This window comes from Calcarisporiella thermophila (genome assembly GCF_041956535.1).
Source record: "Calcarisporiella thermophila strain CBS 279.70 unplaced genomic scaffold VTP21scaffold_10, whole genome shotgun sequence".
Classification (NCBI taxonomy): Eukaryota; Fungi; Calcarisporiellomycota; class Calcarisporiellomycetes; order Calcarisporiellales; family Calcarisporiellaceae; genus Calcarisporiella; species Calcarisporiella thermophila.
In genome coordinates this window covers 766,737-781,395 of record NW_027192200.1, presented here as the reverse complement: position 1 = coordinate 781,395, position 14,659 = coordinate 766,737, and the positions used below count along the sequence as shown (strand labels likewise).

General features: G+C 46.3%; 6 protein-coding genes across 6 annotated transcripts in view; 5 read left to right on the top strand and 1 right to left on the bottom strand.

Annotated features, from left to right (window-relative positions):
- Positions 1-1,115: 1,115 nt before the first annotated feature.
- Positions 1,116-1,963, top strand: VTP21DRAFT_1067 (uncharacterized protein; the record flags this gene model as incomplete). Its single annotated transcript, XM_069390031.1, has 2 exons — positions 1,116-1,273; positions 1,339-1,963. 2 exons carry the CDS (start codon positions 1,116-1,118, stop codon positions 1,961-1,963), a joined length of 783 nt encoding a protein of 260 aa, XP_069251956.1.
- Positions 1,964-2,389: 426 nt separating this feature from the next.
- On the top strand, positions 2,390-3,096 carry VTP21DRAFT_1066 (uncharacterized protein; the record flags this gene model as incomplete). Its single annotated transcript, XM_069390020.1, has 2 exons — positions 2,390-2,653; positions 2,749-3,096. The coding sequence occupies 2 exons, from the start codon at positions 2,390-2,392 to the stop codon at positions 3,094-3,096; spliced, it is 612 nt and encodes a 203-aa protein (XP_069251955.1).
- Positions 3,097-3,426: 330 nt separating this feature from the next.
- VTP21DRAFT_1065 (uncharacterized protein) lies at positions 3,427-6,083 on the top strand (the record flags this gene model as incomplete). Its single annotated transcript, XM_069390009.1, has 10 exons — positions 3,427-3,804; positions 3,927-4,048; positions 4,106-4,250; positions 4,367-4,568; positions 4,639-4,695; positions 4,783-5,037; positions 5,124-5,450; positions 5,524-5,594; positions 5,708-5,983; positions 6,051-6,083. 10 exons carry the CDS (start codon positions 3,427-3,429, stop codon positions 6,081-6,083), a joined length of 1,866 nt encoding a protein of 621 aa, XP_069251954.1.
- Positions 6,084-6,371: 288 nt separating this feature from the next.
- VTP21DRAFT_1064 (uncharacterized protein) lies at positions 6,372-9,535 on the top strand (the record flags this gene model as incomplete). Its single annotated transcript, XM_069389998.1, has 13 exons — positions 6,372-6,493; positions 6,573-6,676; positions 6,754-6,851; positions 6,949-7,106; positions 7,172-7,446; positions 7,516-7,595; positions 7,664-7,822; positions 7,890-8,240; positions 8,313-8,858; positions 8,937-8,993; positions 9,075-9,288; positions 9,358-9,419; positions 9,494-9,535. The coding sequence occupies 13 exons, from the start codon at positions 6,372-6,374 to the stop codon at positions 9,533-9,535; spliced, it is 2,268 nt and encodes a 755-aa protein (XP_069251953.1).
- A 2,345-nt stretch (positions 9,536-11,880) lies between these two features.
- Positions 11,881-12,591, top strand: VTP21DRAFT_1063 (uncharacterized protein; the record flags this gene model as incomplete). Its single annotated transcript, XM_069389987.1, has 1 exon — positions 11,881-12,591. One exon carries the CDS (start codon positions 11,881-11,883, stop codon positions 12,589-12,591), a length of 711 nt encoding a protein of 236 aa, XP_069251952.1.
- Positions 12,592-14,324: 1,733 nt separating this feature from the next.
- VTP21DRAFT_1062 (uncharacterized protein) overlaps positions 14,325-14,659 on the bottom strand; it is a gene marked incomplete at both ends in the record, with an annotated part of 3,628 nt that continues 3,293 nt past the window's right edge. The window contains one exon of the mRNA XM_069389976.1: positions 14,325-14,586. Within this exon, the coding sequence (XP_069251951.1) occupies positions 14,325-14,586 (262 nt within the window). The remainder of the gene's footprint in view (positions 14,587-14,659) is intronic.

Here is a 14,659-nt window from a genome sequence, read left to right as displayed (position 1 = left end):
CGGCCTCAGTGGCATCAAGCCCCCCGCGAGGATTTCAAGTGCAGAAGCCAAGCACCATGTGAAGCAGCTTCCCCCTTGCCCCCTCCTCCCCCAATACAGGGGCCCGCCCTTTAGCTCGACTAACCTCAACAATTTAAGTGTCGGCTGTACACTGTGAGGAGGTGCGGGCAGGAATAAACTATGGCGCGTGGTGGGTAGTTTCAGGAGATTTGATGGCACAGGTAAGTTTACAAAGGATACAAGGTTTTCCACGGAGGTTGTGGCTTGTACGACCTGGGATGAAAGGAATTTAGGTTGTATTTTCCAGAGGATTCATACAACGGCCCTACTCTATTGTATCCACTTCCAATGACCCCGCTGGTCATGCGCTTAGAGCATGACTTTTAACTCGGATGCCTTGGAGCAGGGATTTGAGGTTTGGGCCGGCTGGTGTTTTCTCACGTACACAGGCACTATCTAGCCCTGTAGCCGCTCTCTCCCTCTCCCTTGGCTCCTCCGGCCCCTCCGCAGATTGCGGCCATCATGCCAATCCTTGCTATAGTTGGTATCCTAAAAAGGGGGCTCGGGGGAGCGGCGAGGGGAGGGGGGCGCCTCGAGAGGGCTGTATCTCAAGATAAGGAGCTTAAGCGTGACATTAGTCTAAAAGCTTGTATCCTTGCCTCGACGGGCGTGTCGAGGCCGGGAAAAGCATCGCGAGCTTACTTGCACAATCTCTCGCTAACTATAAAGCCATGTAGCTGTTTTTAGTAAGCAAAAGAACCGCGGACAATATTCCGGAAAAAAATAGCTAACTCTGATTGAACTCAACGCCGCTTAAGCCGTCGTGCAACCTTCAATCTCGCGTGGCTCTGAATACTAAATATTCGATGTGCCCTGTAGGACCCTTTATAACACCACTCACGTTTTTCCCTCGCTTTTGTTTCCTTTTTTTTTTCCTTCGCTTTCCAAACACACCGGATTTTGTGGTTCTTCCCCCTTCCCCCTCTCCCCTTCGATACCTCGCCTTGTGCATACCTATATCCGAGCCTTTCTAGCCTCTCTTCTGAATAACCCTGCTCTTCTGTATCTGTCTCATATACCCTCTTGTCTCTCTCCTCCTCCCCTCTCCCCCGATAATGTCTCCAAGTCTATCGATTAAGAACGCAGAGGGCGCCAGAGTGAGTTTACTCAACGAAGACCAAGCCTCTTCCTCTAGCCCATCCACTCCCACTCCCTCTGCGAAGCGAAAGTATGCTTGCAACTACCCGGGGTGTGGAAAGAGCTTCACCACTAGGTAATAAGGCCCGCTGCCTATCCTACATAGAACGGCCTGCTAATCAATGTCCCTACTCCCTATAGTGGCCATCTTGCCCGACACAACCGCATCCATACCGGAGAAAAGAACTTTCCGTGCCTGGTCCCTGGATGCACTTCCCGCTTCAGCCGCCAAGACAACATGCTGCAGCATATGCGCACACACCTTACCGTTAAGCGGCGCGGCCGCTCACGAACCATCCACTACCCCTACCACCAGCCCAATAGCCAGCTCTTTTCATACGGGCCAAACCAATGGAGGCACCCGCAGCAGCACCCTTCCCCCTACCCCCCCGCCGCCATGTACCAGCGCTTCCACCACCACCAGCCTAGCATGCACACCCCGCCACTGCGTGCAGCATATTCGCCCGCTTCTCACTCAGAGCCAAGCACCCCTCCCTTGCGCCATCCTCAGCCGATGTCGCTGCCTTCGCCCCCAGCAGAGCGACCGCTCCACTTCCCGCTCTCGTCCTCTGAATACCGGCCAGGGCCGCGAATGGCTCCCCCTCCCCTTGCCCTGCCCTCCACCGTGTTCGTGTCGCCTCGATCTTCTCCCTTCTCCCCGTCCCACTCTGATAGCGGAAGCAGGGGGCTAGAAGGCGAGCCCAAGCTTCGCCAGCCATGCCCTAAGCTCTCCAGCTTTGCAGAGCTTGCAACCGCACTTGGTTGACATGCCATTGTTTCTCTCGCCTGTTTTAATAGTCTCTTTTGTGCCTTGCTTTAGATTACTCTGTTTCGCTTTAGTATATCTCCCTGGTGGCGACATCGTTATTTATTTACATATATCTCAAGTATTCCCCCTCCCTAACTCGATATATTGTCCCCTTCCTCGTTGCCTGTGCTTCTGTTTCTCCCCCTCTATCCGTTGCTTGTTTTTCTAGTTCTCTGTAATATTATCACACTCTCCCCGTCTGTAGTATTGAGGGGGCTTTTCGTCCCGCCCAAATTGTGGACTGGAGTACCAAATACACAATGCCAATTTGTTTCCATTGAACTCTTCCATCGGATGGCACAGCCTTAGTGTCGGTTCCCACCCTTGCAGGACAAAAGCGAGATCGAGTAACTTTGAATTCGAGTCCCGAGGGTTAAGATAAGGATGCGGCAGGGGGTGAGAACAGGCTCGGGCCGGGAGAGGCCAAGGAGAAGCGGGCGACCGCAACCTTCGGGCCAGCCCTCGTGCCCCGCCGCCCTACAGAGTTCCCATGTGCGGGAGTCGCGGGACTGCAAACAAAGTCTCTTGGATACTGGATCGCACGGATGTAACCGTGGTACCTGCTCGGCCATGTGGGACTCCCTTCCGCGCCTGAGGGGGCGCGGCGGTCCTCCTTGGCGTAATAGGGAGCTCGGCGCAAGCGGCGACGTCTCCGAATTGAGCTAAAACGCTTGTTGTTTATCGCATGATTTTTATCCGCTGTTGCTCAGGGGAGCGCGCCCCATTGGTCGCGCCAAAATTAGGTTGAGCCAGATTGGATTGAGCCATTTCCTGGGTTTGTTCTATTTGGAGGGTTCAATGCTCTTCCACGCTCCCCTCGACGCTACCAACGCCTTGATCTCTCGTGCGGCGCGTGCCTTCGGCTACCATGCCTTCTCCTCTGGAGTGGAGCTTCTCCCCTTTCTCGAGCAGGGATGCTGGCTCGGCCTCGCCCCAAGGCAGCAAAGAGACATCCGTCCGCAATAGCACAGACGAGAAAAGGTTCCTCGCAAGTTAGTACATGGCGCGTGCTGGCCATGTATCGTGGGAGGACGCATGGCCCCGCCCTTGTTCAGCCTGGTCCAACCACATCCTGTCCCACGGTATATTAGATAAACCAGCCGGTTCAGAGGGCACAAGGCGAGCGCGAATAAGGGCGTGTAACCCAATCCCGCTCGAATCTCTTAACCTCCTTCCTAATTTTACGCGATAAGTGATGCCAAGTTGTGCCCAGATTTTGGTGCCGCCTCAGGGTAGACGATGACGTCACGGGTGCCTTTGAGAGCAACGTTTTAATATACTCCCGTGGCCCATTTAGGTTAGTGGGTTTCTTTGGCCCTGGCGACCTTGTAAGACGAAGCCGCGCCAAAATGGCATGTCCTCTACTAACAGCCAATCTATCCATGCGAGTTTTTCATTTGCTTCCATCCCATCCATCCATAATGCTAAGACACGCTTTGAAGCCTCATCTCCTCCACTCCCATTCACGTCTCTACTCCACCGCTCCTCCCACCCCCTCTCGCACGCGCAGGCTGATCCAATTCCTCTGGCGCCACCGCAACGGCATCATCATAACCACCGCTAGCATCGCCACAGTGTCGGCACTCGTGGCTGGAGAGAAGCACCCCTTCTCTGCTGCACTGCGAGAGGTCGGTGGATACCCGCATGTTCTTTGTCTTACTCCCGCGGTGTTTGAGCCGCGCGGGGAAAAGAAGCTGCCAGTGGCCGAATTTTTCAAATACAAGCTAGACGATCACGAGGTTGTCGTCGAGAAGGATCGTAAAAAGAAAACGCTAGTGATATTGGGATCTGGTTGGGGGGTGAGTTGAAAACATGGATGTTGAGCTGGCGACGCATTAGTAATCGTGCTAAAATGGATGGCTAACTCCTTTTGTTCATCTCTCTTTCTTCCGCAATGATGGCTCTCCCGATCCCATTTCAGGCAGTCTCCGTGCTTAAAACCCTCGACAAGGACGCGTACAATGTAGTGCTTGTTTCTCCCACTAACTATTTCTGTTTTACACCGTTACTTCCTAGCGTGACCGTTGGAACGGTGGAGATCAGGTAAATGGTATTCTCATTGCGCAGTTATGTCACCGGATAATCCAACGGCTACCCTAGGTCCATTTTGGAGCCGATACGCCGTATTACCATGTGGAAAAACGCGCATTTCATCGAGGGCAAGGCTAGAGACGTTGATTTTAATGAGAAGCTGGTTGAGGTGGAGGGTTCCAATGGGACGAGTTTTTACATCCCATATGATAAGGTAATAGATAAAATCCTCTTGGGCTATGCTATGCCGATTTCTCCAACTCTACAGCTAAATCAACCCTCGTCTCTCTTCACGCTATTTTTTTTTTCCTGAACTGGCATTTATGGTAGCTGGTCATTGCCGTTGGCTCGCAGTCCATCACCCACGGAGTATCCGGCTTGGAGCATTGCCATTTTTTGAAGACGGTTCAGGATGCCAGGAAGATACGCTCTAAGATCATGAGCAACTTGGAGATGGCCTCACTGCCTACCACTACCCCGGACGAACGCAAACGCCTGCTGAGCTTCGTTATTTGCGGAGGAGGACCAACTGGTAAGTTTCTCTAGCATCAGCCCATCCACAAGTTCTGATGAGACCGAGCTTAATGCGATCCTTGCTTTAGGCGTTGAATTCGCTGCCGAGTTGTACGATATGATCAGCGAAGATCTTATTCATTACTGTAAGTAGCCCGATCACCTGTATGAACGGGGGTGATACAGCCATCCGTGTTAACTCTATACTCCCACCTTGATTGCACCTTGACTAGTCCCTAAATTGTTAAGTCAGCACATCTCCATCTCCATCATTCAATCGCGCGATCACATCCTAAACACCTACGACCAAAAAATTAGCGAGTATGCCGAGAAAAAGTTTCAGAGAGATCACATCAACGTGGTCACGAATGCGCGGGTGAATCGTGTGGAGGAGGGAAAGATCTTCTATGAGAAGAAAATTCCCGGCAGCCACGAGACGGAGATCAAGGAGGTCCCTTTTGGGCTGTGTTTGTGGTCTACAGGCATAAGTGAGTCGATGTCTCTCTAGCGTGTCCTCGTGCGACCCTTTTAACGCCTCTTGGTTCCCCCTCCCCTCCCCCTTCTATCCCTGTAGCAAAAACCGATTTCACCAACGATCTCACCACGAAATTCCATGGCCAACGTAATAGCCGCGCCATCGAAGTCGATCAGTATCTCCGCCTCTTGGGCGTGGAGGTCGACTCGGTCTACGCCATCGGCGATTGCGCCACCGTCGCCGAACCCCATTTCGTCGACCATCTCATGGAATACCTCAAAGAGGCCGATGTCGATAATAGCGGATCCCTTGACTACCAAGAATTTGCTCACCTCTGCGAAACATTGTCGAAACGCTATCCGCGAGCGCGCAGCCATCTTTTGTCTGTGGATCGAATATTTGAGGAGGCGGATTATGATAAGTCAAGTAGCGCATCATTCCGCTTTAGAAACGTCTACCAGGGGCCAGGCGACTTATTCTGTTTTTCTTTTTATCTTAGGAACTATTAGCTTGGAGGAACTTCGTGTCCTGTTGGAGAAACTTGACAAAAAGATCACTGCATTTCCAGCGGTAAGCTTCCCTCTCCTTGCGGCTAGACTGACTCCTCCTTTTCCTTCCCCATGATTTCAGCGTTAAGTTAGTATGATAACCTCAATGACTCTCTTTTTCAATTTGGATAACAGACTGCCCAGGTGGCTCACCAACAAGGAGAATATGTTGGTAAACGATTGAATCTTCTAGCAAGATACAACGACAAGCTTCCGGATTACAAGGACGAAGCCTTCGCGTATTCCCATTTGGGCTCACTTGCATACATTGGGAGAGCCGCGGTAGGAGATTTTGGGAGCTGGCAAGTGACGGGAGGGATGGCGGCCATGTATGCATGGCGAGCCAGCTATTGGGGCCAACAGGCCTCGCTGCGGAATATGACCCTGCTAAGCTTAGACTGGCTGAAAAAGGTAACGGGTGCTCCGAGTGTTTGAAAGCTTGCAAGAAAGGCTAATCTTTGGGTGTCTTTTTGGATAGATTCTATTTGGGCGGGATGTCTCCAAATTTTAACCTTTTCAATTCATCAATGCATTCTTTATTTTCTCCCAATTTTCTCTCTTGACACTATCGAATCATCCAATCAATTTCCTCCTTTGTTTGATATCTGACATCCAAAATCCAATGTTCTTTGTGACGTCACAAACGCCAAGTTTTTTATATGCATTAAAAAAAAAGTTACGCGCAAGAAAGCGCGAGATCGACTTGATTTTGTTGAAAGCGTTGTGTTGGGCATTAGGCTACCTTTTTTTTTCCTAGCCAATTTTCGAGGAAAAAAAGCAATCGAAAACATACCTCAAGATGCTTAACATGATAAGCAAGCTAATATTTGGCGATAGTCGCCCTGAGCTGGTTCAGATCACGTCTGGCGAGTTTTACTCAGTGCGCCCAAAGAGCGCACAGGGTATTCGTGAACAGTGCCTGTAAGATTTGCTTTTTTATATATATATCGATGTCCAAATCCATCGTTGATTATGTCAAATCGGATCCTTTTCTCTATAGCTACAAAGATGCGCAGCTCACGATTCGACGCACCAGCATCCCATTCCAGTATCAACTGATCGTAACACGAGTCTACGAAGAAGGCGAGGAAGACGAGGATGAACGTAAGTTTGTAAGATGGATATAGGTGAATTTATATCGTGGATGATGGATTGACTCTACTATTGCATTTCGCGTATAGTGGACGATGAGAAAGCCTTCCTAATTGACGAAGGGTTGAATTTTTGCAAGAATGTAGAGGGCAATAGCATAAAGTTTTCCTGGTGCGATCTTCAAGGAGTAAGTTCCCCCCTTTTCTTATATTTTCGACACGCAAAAGCTAACTGAGCCGCCCATCCTCCCTCTTTAATATACCTTATTTTTTTGGCTATTGTAGAATCCAACCAACACATTTGCGTTTTTGTGCGATTCAAGCATCAACTCTCACACTATTGATCTCTTTGAGTTGACCATGTATCAATGTATGTACGAACGTAAATATAACAGGCCCTATGAGGATGCTACCGATGAGGATATTCAACAGTTCTCTCGCAGGTAAATCTTGTTGAATTGCTCACCCAATTTTTGGAGCAATGGCTTACGGCTATCTTCTATAATAGCCCTAAAACTCTGAAGGAATCTGCCTCCGCACGCAAGCCGCAAGCCAAGACACACAGAACACAAAGCAAGGAGGAGCCGAAGACACCCGTGAAACAATTAAAACAAGAAGAGCCAAGTCCATTCACTGCCCCTGAGGCTAAAACTGCGCCTTCCAGCGTAGAGACCATCTCCGCTACTGAAGCGGAGCTGCACCTGTTTGACCCGAATTCGGGCATGTTTATGCTGCAGGATCAGAATGTAACGGCCTCGTTTGTCAAAGTGGATACCTACAAATGTAAGCACAGTCTTGTATTCCCTTCTTAGGCAGTGTCTTCTAACCCGCAAATATGCATTCCCTCAATAGATTGGCTGAAGATTGATTCCCAAGAAAAGGCATTCCTTGCCCAGCCTATTGAGCCCATGATGAACCCCGTTTTCAACCATGTAAAGTACCAAATGTTTCCTTTATATTGTGTATCCTCTGTGGATTAACACCCTTTTTTTTTCTCTAGGAGCACAAATCCTTTATATGGAATTATTACCACGATGACGGCTCTGCTTATTCTTGGCTGCTTCGTTTCGGTAGTGAGGAAAGCGAAGTCAATTTCAGAGAATCTTTCGTCCAATGCATGTACGAGACGCTGAACATGGAAAGCTTTACAAAGACAAAGGTACTTGCTGCTCTTTCCTATTTTGTAAGCAATTTCAACCTTTAATCACTTACTCTACTCTGTTTAGGATAAGGATAAGGAATACATTGAAAACGCATACCAAGAAGACGTGGAAATGCTAGATACGGCAGCGGAAGCATACCCCGACGACGAAAGAGAAGAGGAAGAATATTATGACGAAGAGGAAGAGGAGGAGGAGGAAGAAGAGGAGGAAGAGGAGGAAGAGGAGGAATATGCGAGGGACAATGGTGGCACTGCTAATAGTCAACTTGCCGTCGGTTACAAGCACGATCGGTCCTTTGTGGTGCGAGGCTCAAAAATTGGCGTTTTCAAGCATACTGACGATGATCAGCTCGAGTTTGCGGCAACCATCAATGATGTGTCGACCCTCAAAGGAAAAACCTTCTCGCCTACCAAAGTACTGCTGAGTTATTGGAACACTGGTTTCTGAATGCCAAATCTAATGCGTATTTTCTTCTCCCTTTCATAGGTCATGCTTCACGAGGAGGATTCGGCTATGGTCCTCAAGAATCCTGGTGATGAGCACACGCTATACAAAATGGACTTGGAGTATGGCAAGGTGGTCGAGGAGTGGAATGTGCACGACATCGTCCCTGTCAGCGAGATTGCCCCCGACAAAAAGTACGCCCAAATGACGGCTGAAAAAACCTTCATTGGACTTTCCCACAACGCACTATTTCGGATCGATCCACGACTATCTGGGAACAAGCTGGTGGATTCCCAATTCAAGCAGTATGTCACTAAAAATGACTTCAGCTGTGCGGCTACAACTGAGCGTGGTGAAGTTGCCGTGGCAAGCAATAAGGGTGACATCCGCCTTTATGACCAACTGTCGAAGAATGCCAAGACTGTACTGCCTGCTTTGGGAGACCCGATCATTGGCATCGACGTGACGGCGAATGGCCGGTGGGTCATTGCGACATGCACCAACTATTTGCTGTTGATAGATACCAAGATCCATGGAGATCCGCAGAATAGGCTTGGGTTCCAGAAATCCTTCGCCAAGGACGACAAAGTACCACTTCCATTCTTATTTTTATCTTGCACTTGATCCATTGACTCTGTCTTTGCCTCTTCTTTTTTTTTCCCGTAGCCCATTCCCAAACGTTTACAATTGCGTCCTGAACACGTTGCTTACATGGGTCAGCCTGTAAGTCACATCCATCATGAATATTCATCCCTGCAGTGCTTGTATTTTTTTTTCCTAACGCCCTCTGCTCTCTTAATCCAGATTTCTTTCACCACGGCTCACTTTGACACAGGAGCAGACGAGGAAAAGACCATCGTCACCTCAACTGGTCCCTACGTCATCACCTGGAACTTCCGTCGTGTGCGCCAAGGTCGCCTCTATGATTACCAGATCAAGCGCTATGCCGATGATGTCGTTGCTGATAATTTCAAATTTGGTCAGGATCGATCGATCGTGGTCGCATTGCCTAATGATGGTCAGTTTAAGCAGCGCGTTCTTCTCTTTCCGATCGTTTTATTAACCTCTCTCGTTTTCTTCGTTCTAGTGACTATGGTATCAAAGAAGAACCTGAAAGCCCCTACCAAGCAAATCTTAACACCCGTCAAGGTATGAGCCTATCCCGTATTCCTTTTTTTATTCGCAACACTCATGCACATCTTCCTACCCCTTTTTGCCTGTAGCAACTCAAGTCCCGATCGAGCATTGTCAACTCACCCTATTGATCCCCAATCCATTCCCCCTGATCCCAACTCCTCTGATTCTCCCACTATTATATAAATATATATATTCATCTATTCTTTATGCCGAAGGATGTAGGGTGGTTTGAAATTTCTGTTTTTTAAGTTAGGTATTCTTTAATTACACACTTATCCCCCTCCCCTCCCCTCCCTTTCCCTCCTCCTCCCTCTGTTTCCCCATCCTGACACATCAGTTATTCTTAGTGGAAGTAAATCGTTTCTTTTTTTTCTTTTTTGCTTTTTTACTTACGTTCTAATATCACCCACAAAGTTAAATCATTCTGTATGGGGCTTAGTTTCAGCATGGAAGAGAATGAAGCGTGTGCTGGGCACTTCCCCCACCCTATGTCCTTTTTTTCTTCTAAATAAAGTGTGAATTTAACGATTTGGAGTTCATTCGAGTCGAAGGTATTCTGTCTCATCGATGGCTGGGTTCATGCTACAACGGTTTAAGGTAGTTTGTGTAGATAGAGAGTTTTGAAAAGTGCGACTGACATGAAGAGCCCGTATTATCTCTCGTAATAATGGTCAATAACCAATACCAATGGAGAAATATGAGTAATACTTCGTGCTTGTCATATACAGAAGCTAGAATATATTCAAATAAAAATTAGATCAAGGTTTATTAAATTATAAATATCGCGTTTAATTCCAAGAATAACATCTCTAGTCAACCTCCGCATAAGGTATCTCCGGAAAGTTTCGGGGCACCTTAATTTTGGGTAAATTTGCCGCAAGATTTGAGAGAGAATAGCATTTTCTATGGAAAAGGCTTCGTCTAACGAGACTGGCATTGGCGGGGAAATACAAGCATTGGACCTTGAAAATTGTAATCGTGTCATATTTTCAAATGAGTGTCATATCCGTATCTTTGAAAATAAAAGGCGGGAGTGGTATTGGAAGAGGCGTAAAGAACCGCTGCAAGTGAGCCGTATACAGCCCAGGGGCGAACACGGAGGAGTAAGTATTATGGTATGGAATTGCATGACCTTCTACTACATTGAACTGGCATGTCGTATTTTGGAAAATCTAACCGCTGAGTTATTCCACGAATCCTCGAAGATAAGTTGGTGGCTGTGTTCTAGCGTTGTAATCTCATCAAGCAAGAGTTAATATTCCAACACAACCCAAAACACAGAGCCAAACGCATTGATCGGTGGTTCCAGTTTCAAGTTCTTGATTGGCCTTCACCGTCACCAGGTTTACCCTCATAGATCTTCCATGGGGTAAGCTAAAGAAATGCCCGCGGGGCAAGGTGCCGAAGATAGTGAGCCAAGATGATCCGTGGGAAAAGGTGAACATGGTCTGGGACTCACTCACACTGGATAATTTTATAGTAAATTAATTAGCACGACGGCAGAACGGACCCAAGATAACATCAGGGCAGGAGGAGGATATAATAAGTGGGAGTCCGAGAACACTCTATTTATGCAAATCTTCGAGTATTTATAGTAGTGCCCCTGCAAAGAAAAGATTAAAAGTTTAACACCATGTAAAATTTCTATTTCTAATCTCAAGAGACCTTCCTAAATAAACATTCCACTTGGGGAGTAAGTGAGTAGCGGTTATTCTGCCATATATAGAATAGCGACGGCGTAAGTGGGTTTCACAAACATTTAAATGATATGATACGGGTGTTGTTTGTAAAGAAAAAATTTATGATGAAGTAAATATATCAACGTTACGAAGCTTAACGGAGAAACCTTATGGTTATATTTTCGATACCGATTAGGGTGAACTTGTGTCATGGGTTACATTTTATTTATATGAAAAGCCATGCACGGTTCACACGATTAGTCCGTGCTCAAATATTAGAGGTGTCGTGAATTCATATGTATGAAAAAATACAAATTCACCGAGATTTCGACTTATTCAATCACCGGAATAAATTGGCCCAGTGATGCGCGCGCGGAGGAACTCGCCCTTGCATCAGCTCATTTCCTCTGCAAGCAAATGGGAAATTGCCTCTTTCATGATAACTATCTGTTTTTAATATTTCATTTATTGCACTAGAACAAGTAAATAAAACAAATACAGACATCGGCTCTAAACGAGGACATTTTATACAGCAGGAGTACCCTTGGACACGATAAAGCGTGATATTTGGTTCAAGTCGTGAAGGGATGTTACACATTTATAGACTACTATATGCGCCAGTTTTAGATCAGACATTCAACGCCAACTTGTGTAATGGAAAGAATGGATTTTGGGTTTATATAAATAGCCCATGTTTTTTGTAAAGAATCATGGAATTGATCTCTCCTCCATTTGCTTGATTTGGAACTTTCAAACTCCGACTCTTCGCAAAACTCTGTATCTTACATTTCCTCATGCCATCTGCACAAAACTTGTCTCCCGAGAAGCAAAAAAAGGACATGTTGATGTCCAAGTGGATGGGCGTCCCTTCGGATCTCCCTCCCCTGAAATCCTATGCGGTGATCACCGACGGCATCGATATGTTTGACCTCACTAGCTTTATTACCATGGCCGACTTCATTCCAAATTCCGTGGTGAAAACCATTGGGGAGACCCGAGCCCCTATCCGCTCCACTGAAGGCATGGTCCTCACCCCCGATTACTCTTTCGACGACGTCCCTGACGACATCGATGTCCTATGCATTGCTGCGGGCGTCAAGTCGGGCCCCACCTTGAACTCGTGGCTCCAGCGAGTTGTCCCGAATGTGAAAAAGTACGTCTTTACTATCTGTGCCGGGTCCTTAACTCTGGCCGCGTCGGGGGTTCTAGATGGGCATAAGGCAACGGGTCTCAAGGCTCTCTGGCCTATACATACGCAAGCTCATCCAAAGGTCGAATGGGTCTGTGATGCACGCTATGTGCATGACGGAAAGTTCATCACTACCAGCGGGGGTGCGGCCGGGCTGGATGGGACATTTTACCTACTGTCGCAAATCTATGGCGAAGACTTTGCACGCCGCGTTGCCGAAATGAATGAATACGAGTGGAAGAACGATCCCACTAATGTGTCCTTCTCGGAGAACTACAAGAAGTATCCCTTTCCCGTGTGCGGGGCCTCCGGTTAGAATCTCCCCACTCTAGAAGCATGCGCTTCCCCAGCTCCTTTCCTATCAATCCTCTTTCGAATACTTCACTCTGATTATTCAGCCAATAGGGCGACGACCCATCTACTTATAACAATCTCCTTTGTATGATAATATTGTAGAGTGATCCGAACTTGGAATTTATTTCGAATTAGTAATTTTTATATTTATTAAAATTAAGTGCAATGAAGAGCATGGTTAAGAAAGAGACGTGGATCTCCCAGTTGTCTAGTGCTCTGCCTCTACACTAGGCTTCAGTTGATTCATTCGTAAACAGTTGGACAACAAGTAATATATATAAGCACTCGTTCTAATAAGCGCAAATATACTAGCAGTAAAATATAAAGATAAGATTGATAAGCCATATACATATTATATCATCAAATCAACTGAATAGATGCCAATGTTATGTTCAATAATAAAAAAAGGTTATTATTAGGTCCTTTGGTATGGATCCTAACGAAGAGATTGTGCTTCACAATTTTGCAATGATGGAGAATATAGCAACTAATTTAAAATCACCGATTGTTGTTGTAGCTGGTAATAAACTCAGAATCAATATGAGTAAGGAAACAGCAGACGAAGATTATGCGAAGTTATCAGTCGGTTCATTAGTTGATATGTTTGCTTTTGTTTTTTCACTCACATAATAACCCCCACCAATTAAATCATATGAGACTTGGTTCAGCATGGAAAAGTCCAAGCGTGTGCTGGGCACTTACCCAACTCTATGTTCTGTTTCTCATCTAAAAAAGCGTGAATCTTGGACCTGAAATCTGTTCGATTCGAAAATATTATATCTCATCTGGGGATGAACTCATGCTAGAGCTGTATTTTATGGTAGTTTGTTTAGATAGTGAGCTTCAAAAAATATGTCTATCGTGAAAGGCCAGTATAATCACTCGCAATTATGGTAACATGTTCATAACAAAGCAGTATTCGTTTATACCCTGGGCACGGTGAGTTTACCTTTACTAGAAATAGCCACGGAGATATTGGAAATCTGCTCAAGACACAACAATCAGATAACAGCGGAATAGCACCCAGGCAAACAAAACGCAGATACAAACAGAGAGAGCCGGCAGAAGACATCCCAACACGGATGGCAACTACCAGAAGAAGCATGGAGATTCGTGATGTGTTGCGGCTAAAGAAAGTTATCTTGCACCTCATTTGAATTCATTATTCTAATCAATTGTGATAGAAGAATTATATAAAGAAAAATTATTTTCAGTAAGAATTACTATCAATATTGACAATGTCAAAGGCAAGCTCCAATATTGTATGATGAAGAGATAGAGGAAGATAGTGCTGATATATGGACTCCCTCTCAGAATCAATTTACTCCCGTGTGCTTTGTGAATAATATTAGCGTGAGAGAGAGGGGAGGGCATTAGAATAATGTCCTCTGTGAGAATATGCGATCACAATGGCTCACTACATCCATTTTATAAGATAACTTGGCTTTGGCCGAAATTAATCTGTAGTTGAGAAGCAAACTACTATTATTTTCGACGAATGTGGGATGCACAGCGCCCAGCTAAGAGCATATAAATTTTAAAACAATTACAGTCCTTAGAACGGGTTTTATTTTTATAAACCCTATAATTTACATTATATTGCATTTGGTTTATAAAAGGGTTCAAGGAGGAAAATATTCTTGGGGATAATGAATTAAGAACCATAAAAGGAAGTGAAAGGATTGTAGGGCTGAGCTAGGATATAATACATAACGAATGGTTAAGAGCATTTCTAGATTCAATTGTATCTGAATGTTCAGGTCCCAGCACTTTCTCCCGGATCTCCAATGCTCGTTGAAACAATGGTTTAGCTTGTTTATATTTGCCTTGAATCCCGTAGAGTTTGGCCAAATCATTTACTGATGTGGCCGTGTAGGGGTGAACGGGTCCCAGCGCCTTCTCCCGGATGGCAAGGGCTCGCTGGTACAGCTGCTCCGCCTGCTCGTACTTGCCCTGACTAGAGTAGAGGTTGGCCAGATTATTAACCGACAAGGACGTGTTGGGGTGCTCAGGTCCCAGCGCCTTCTCCC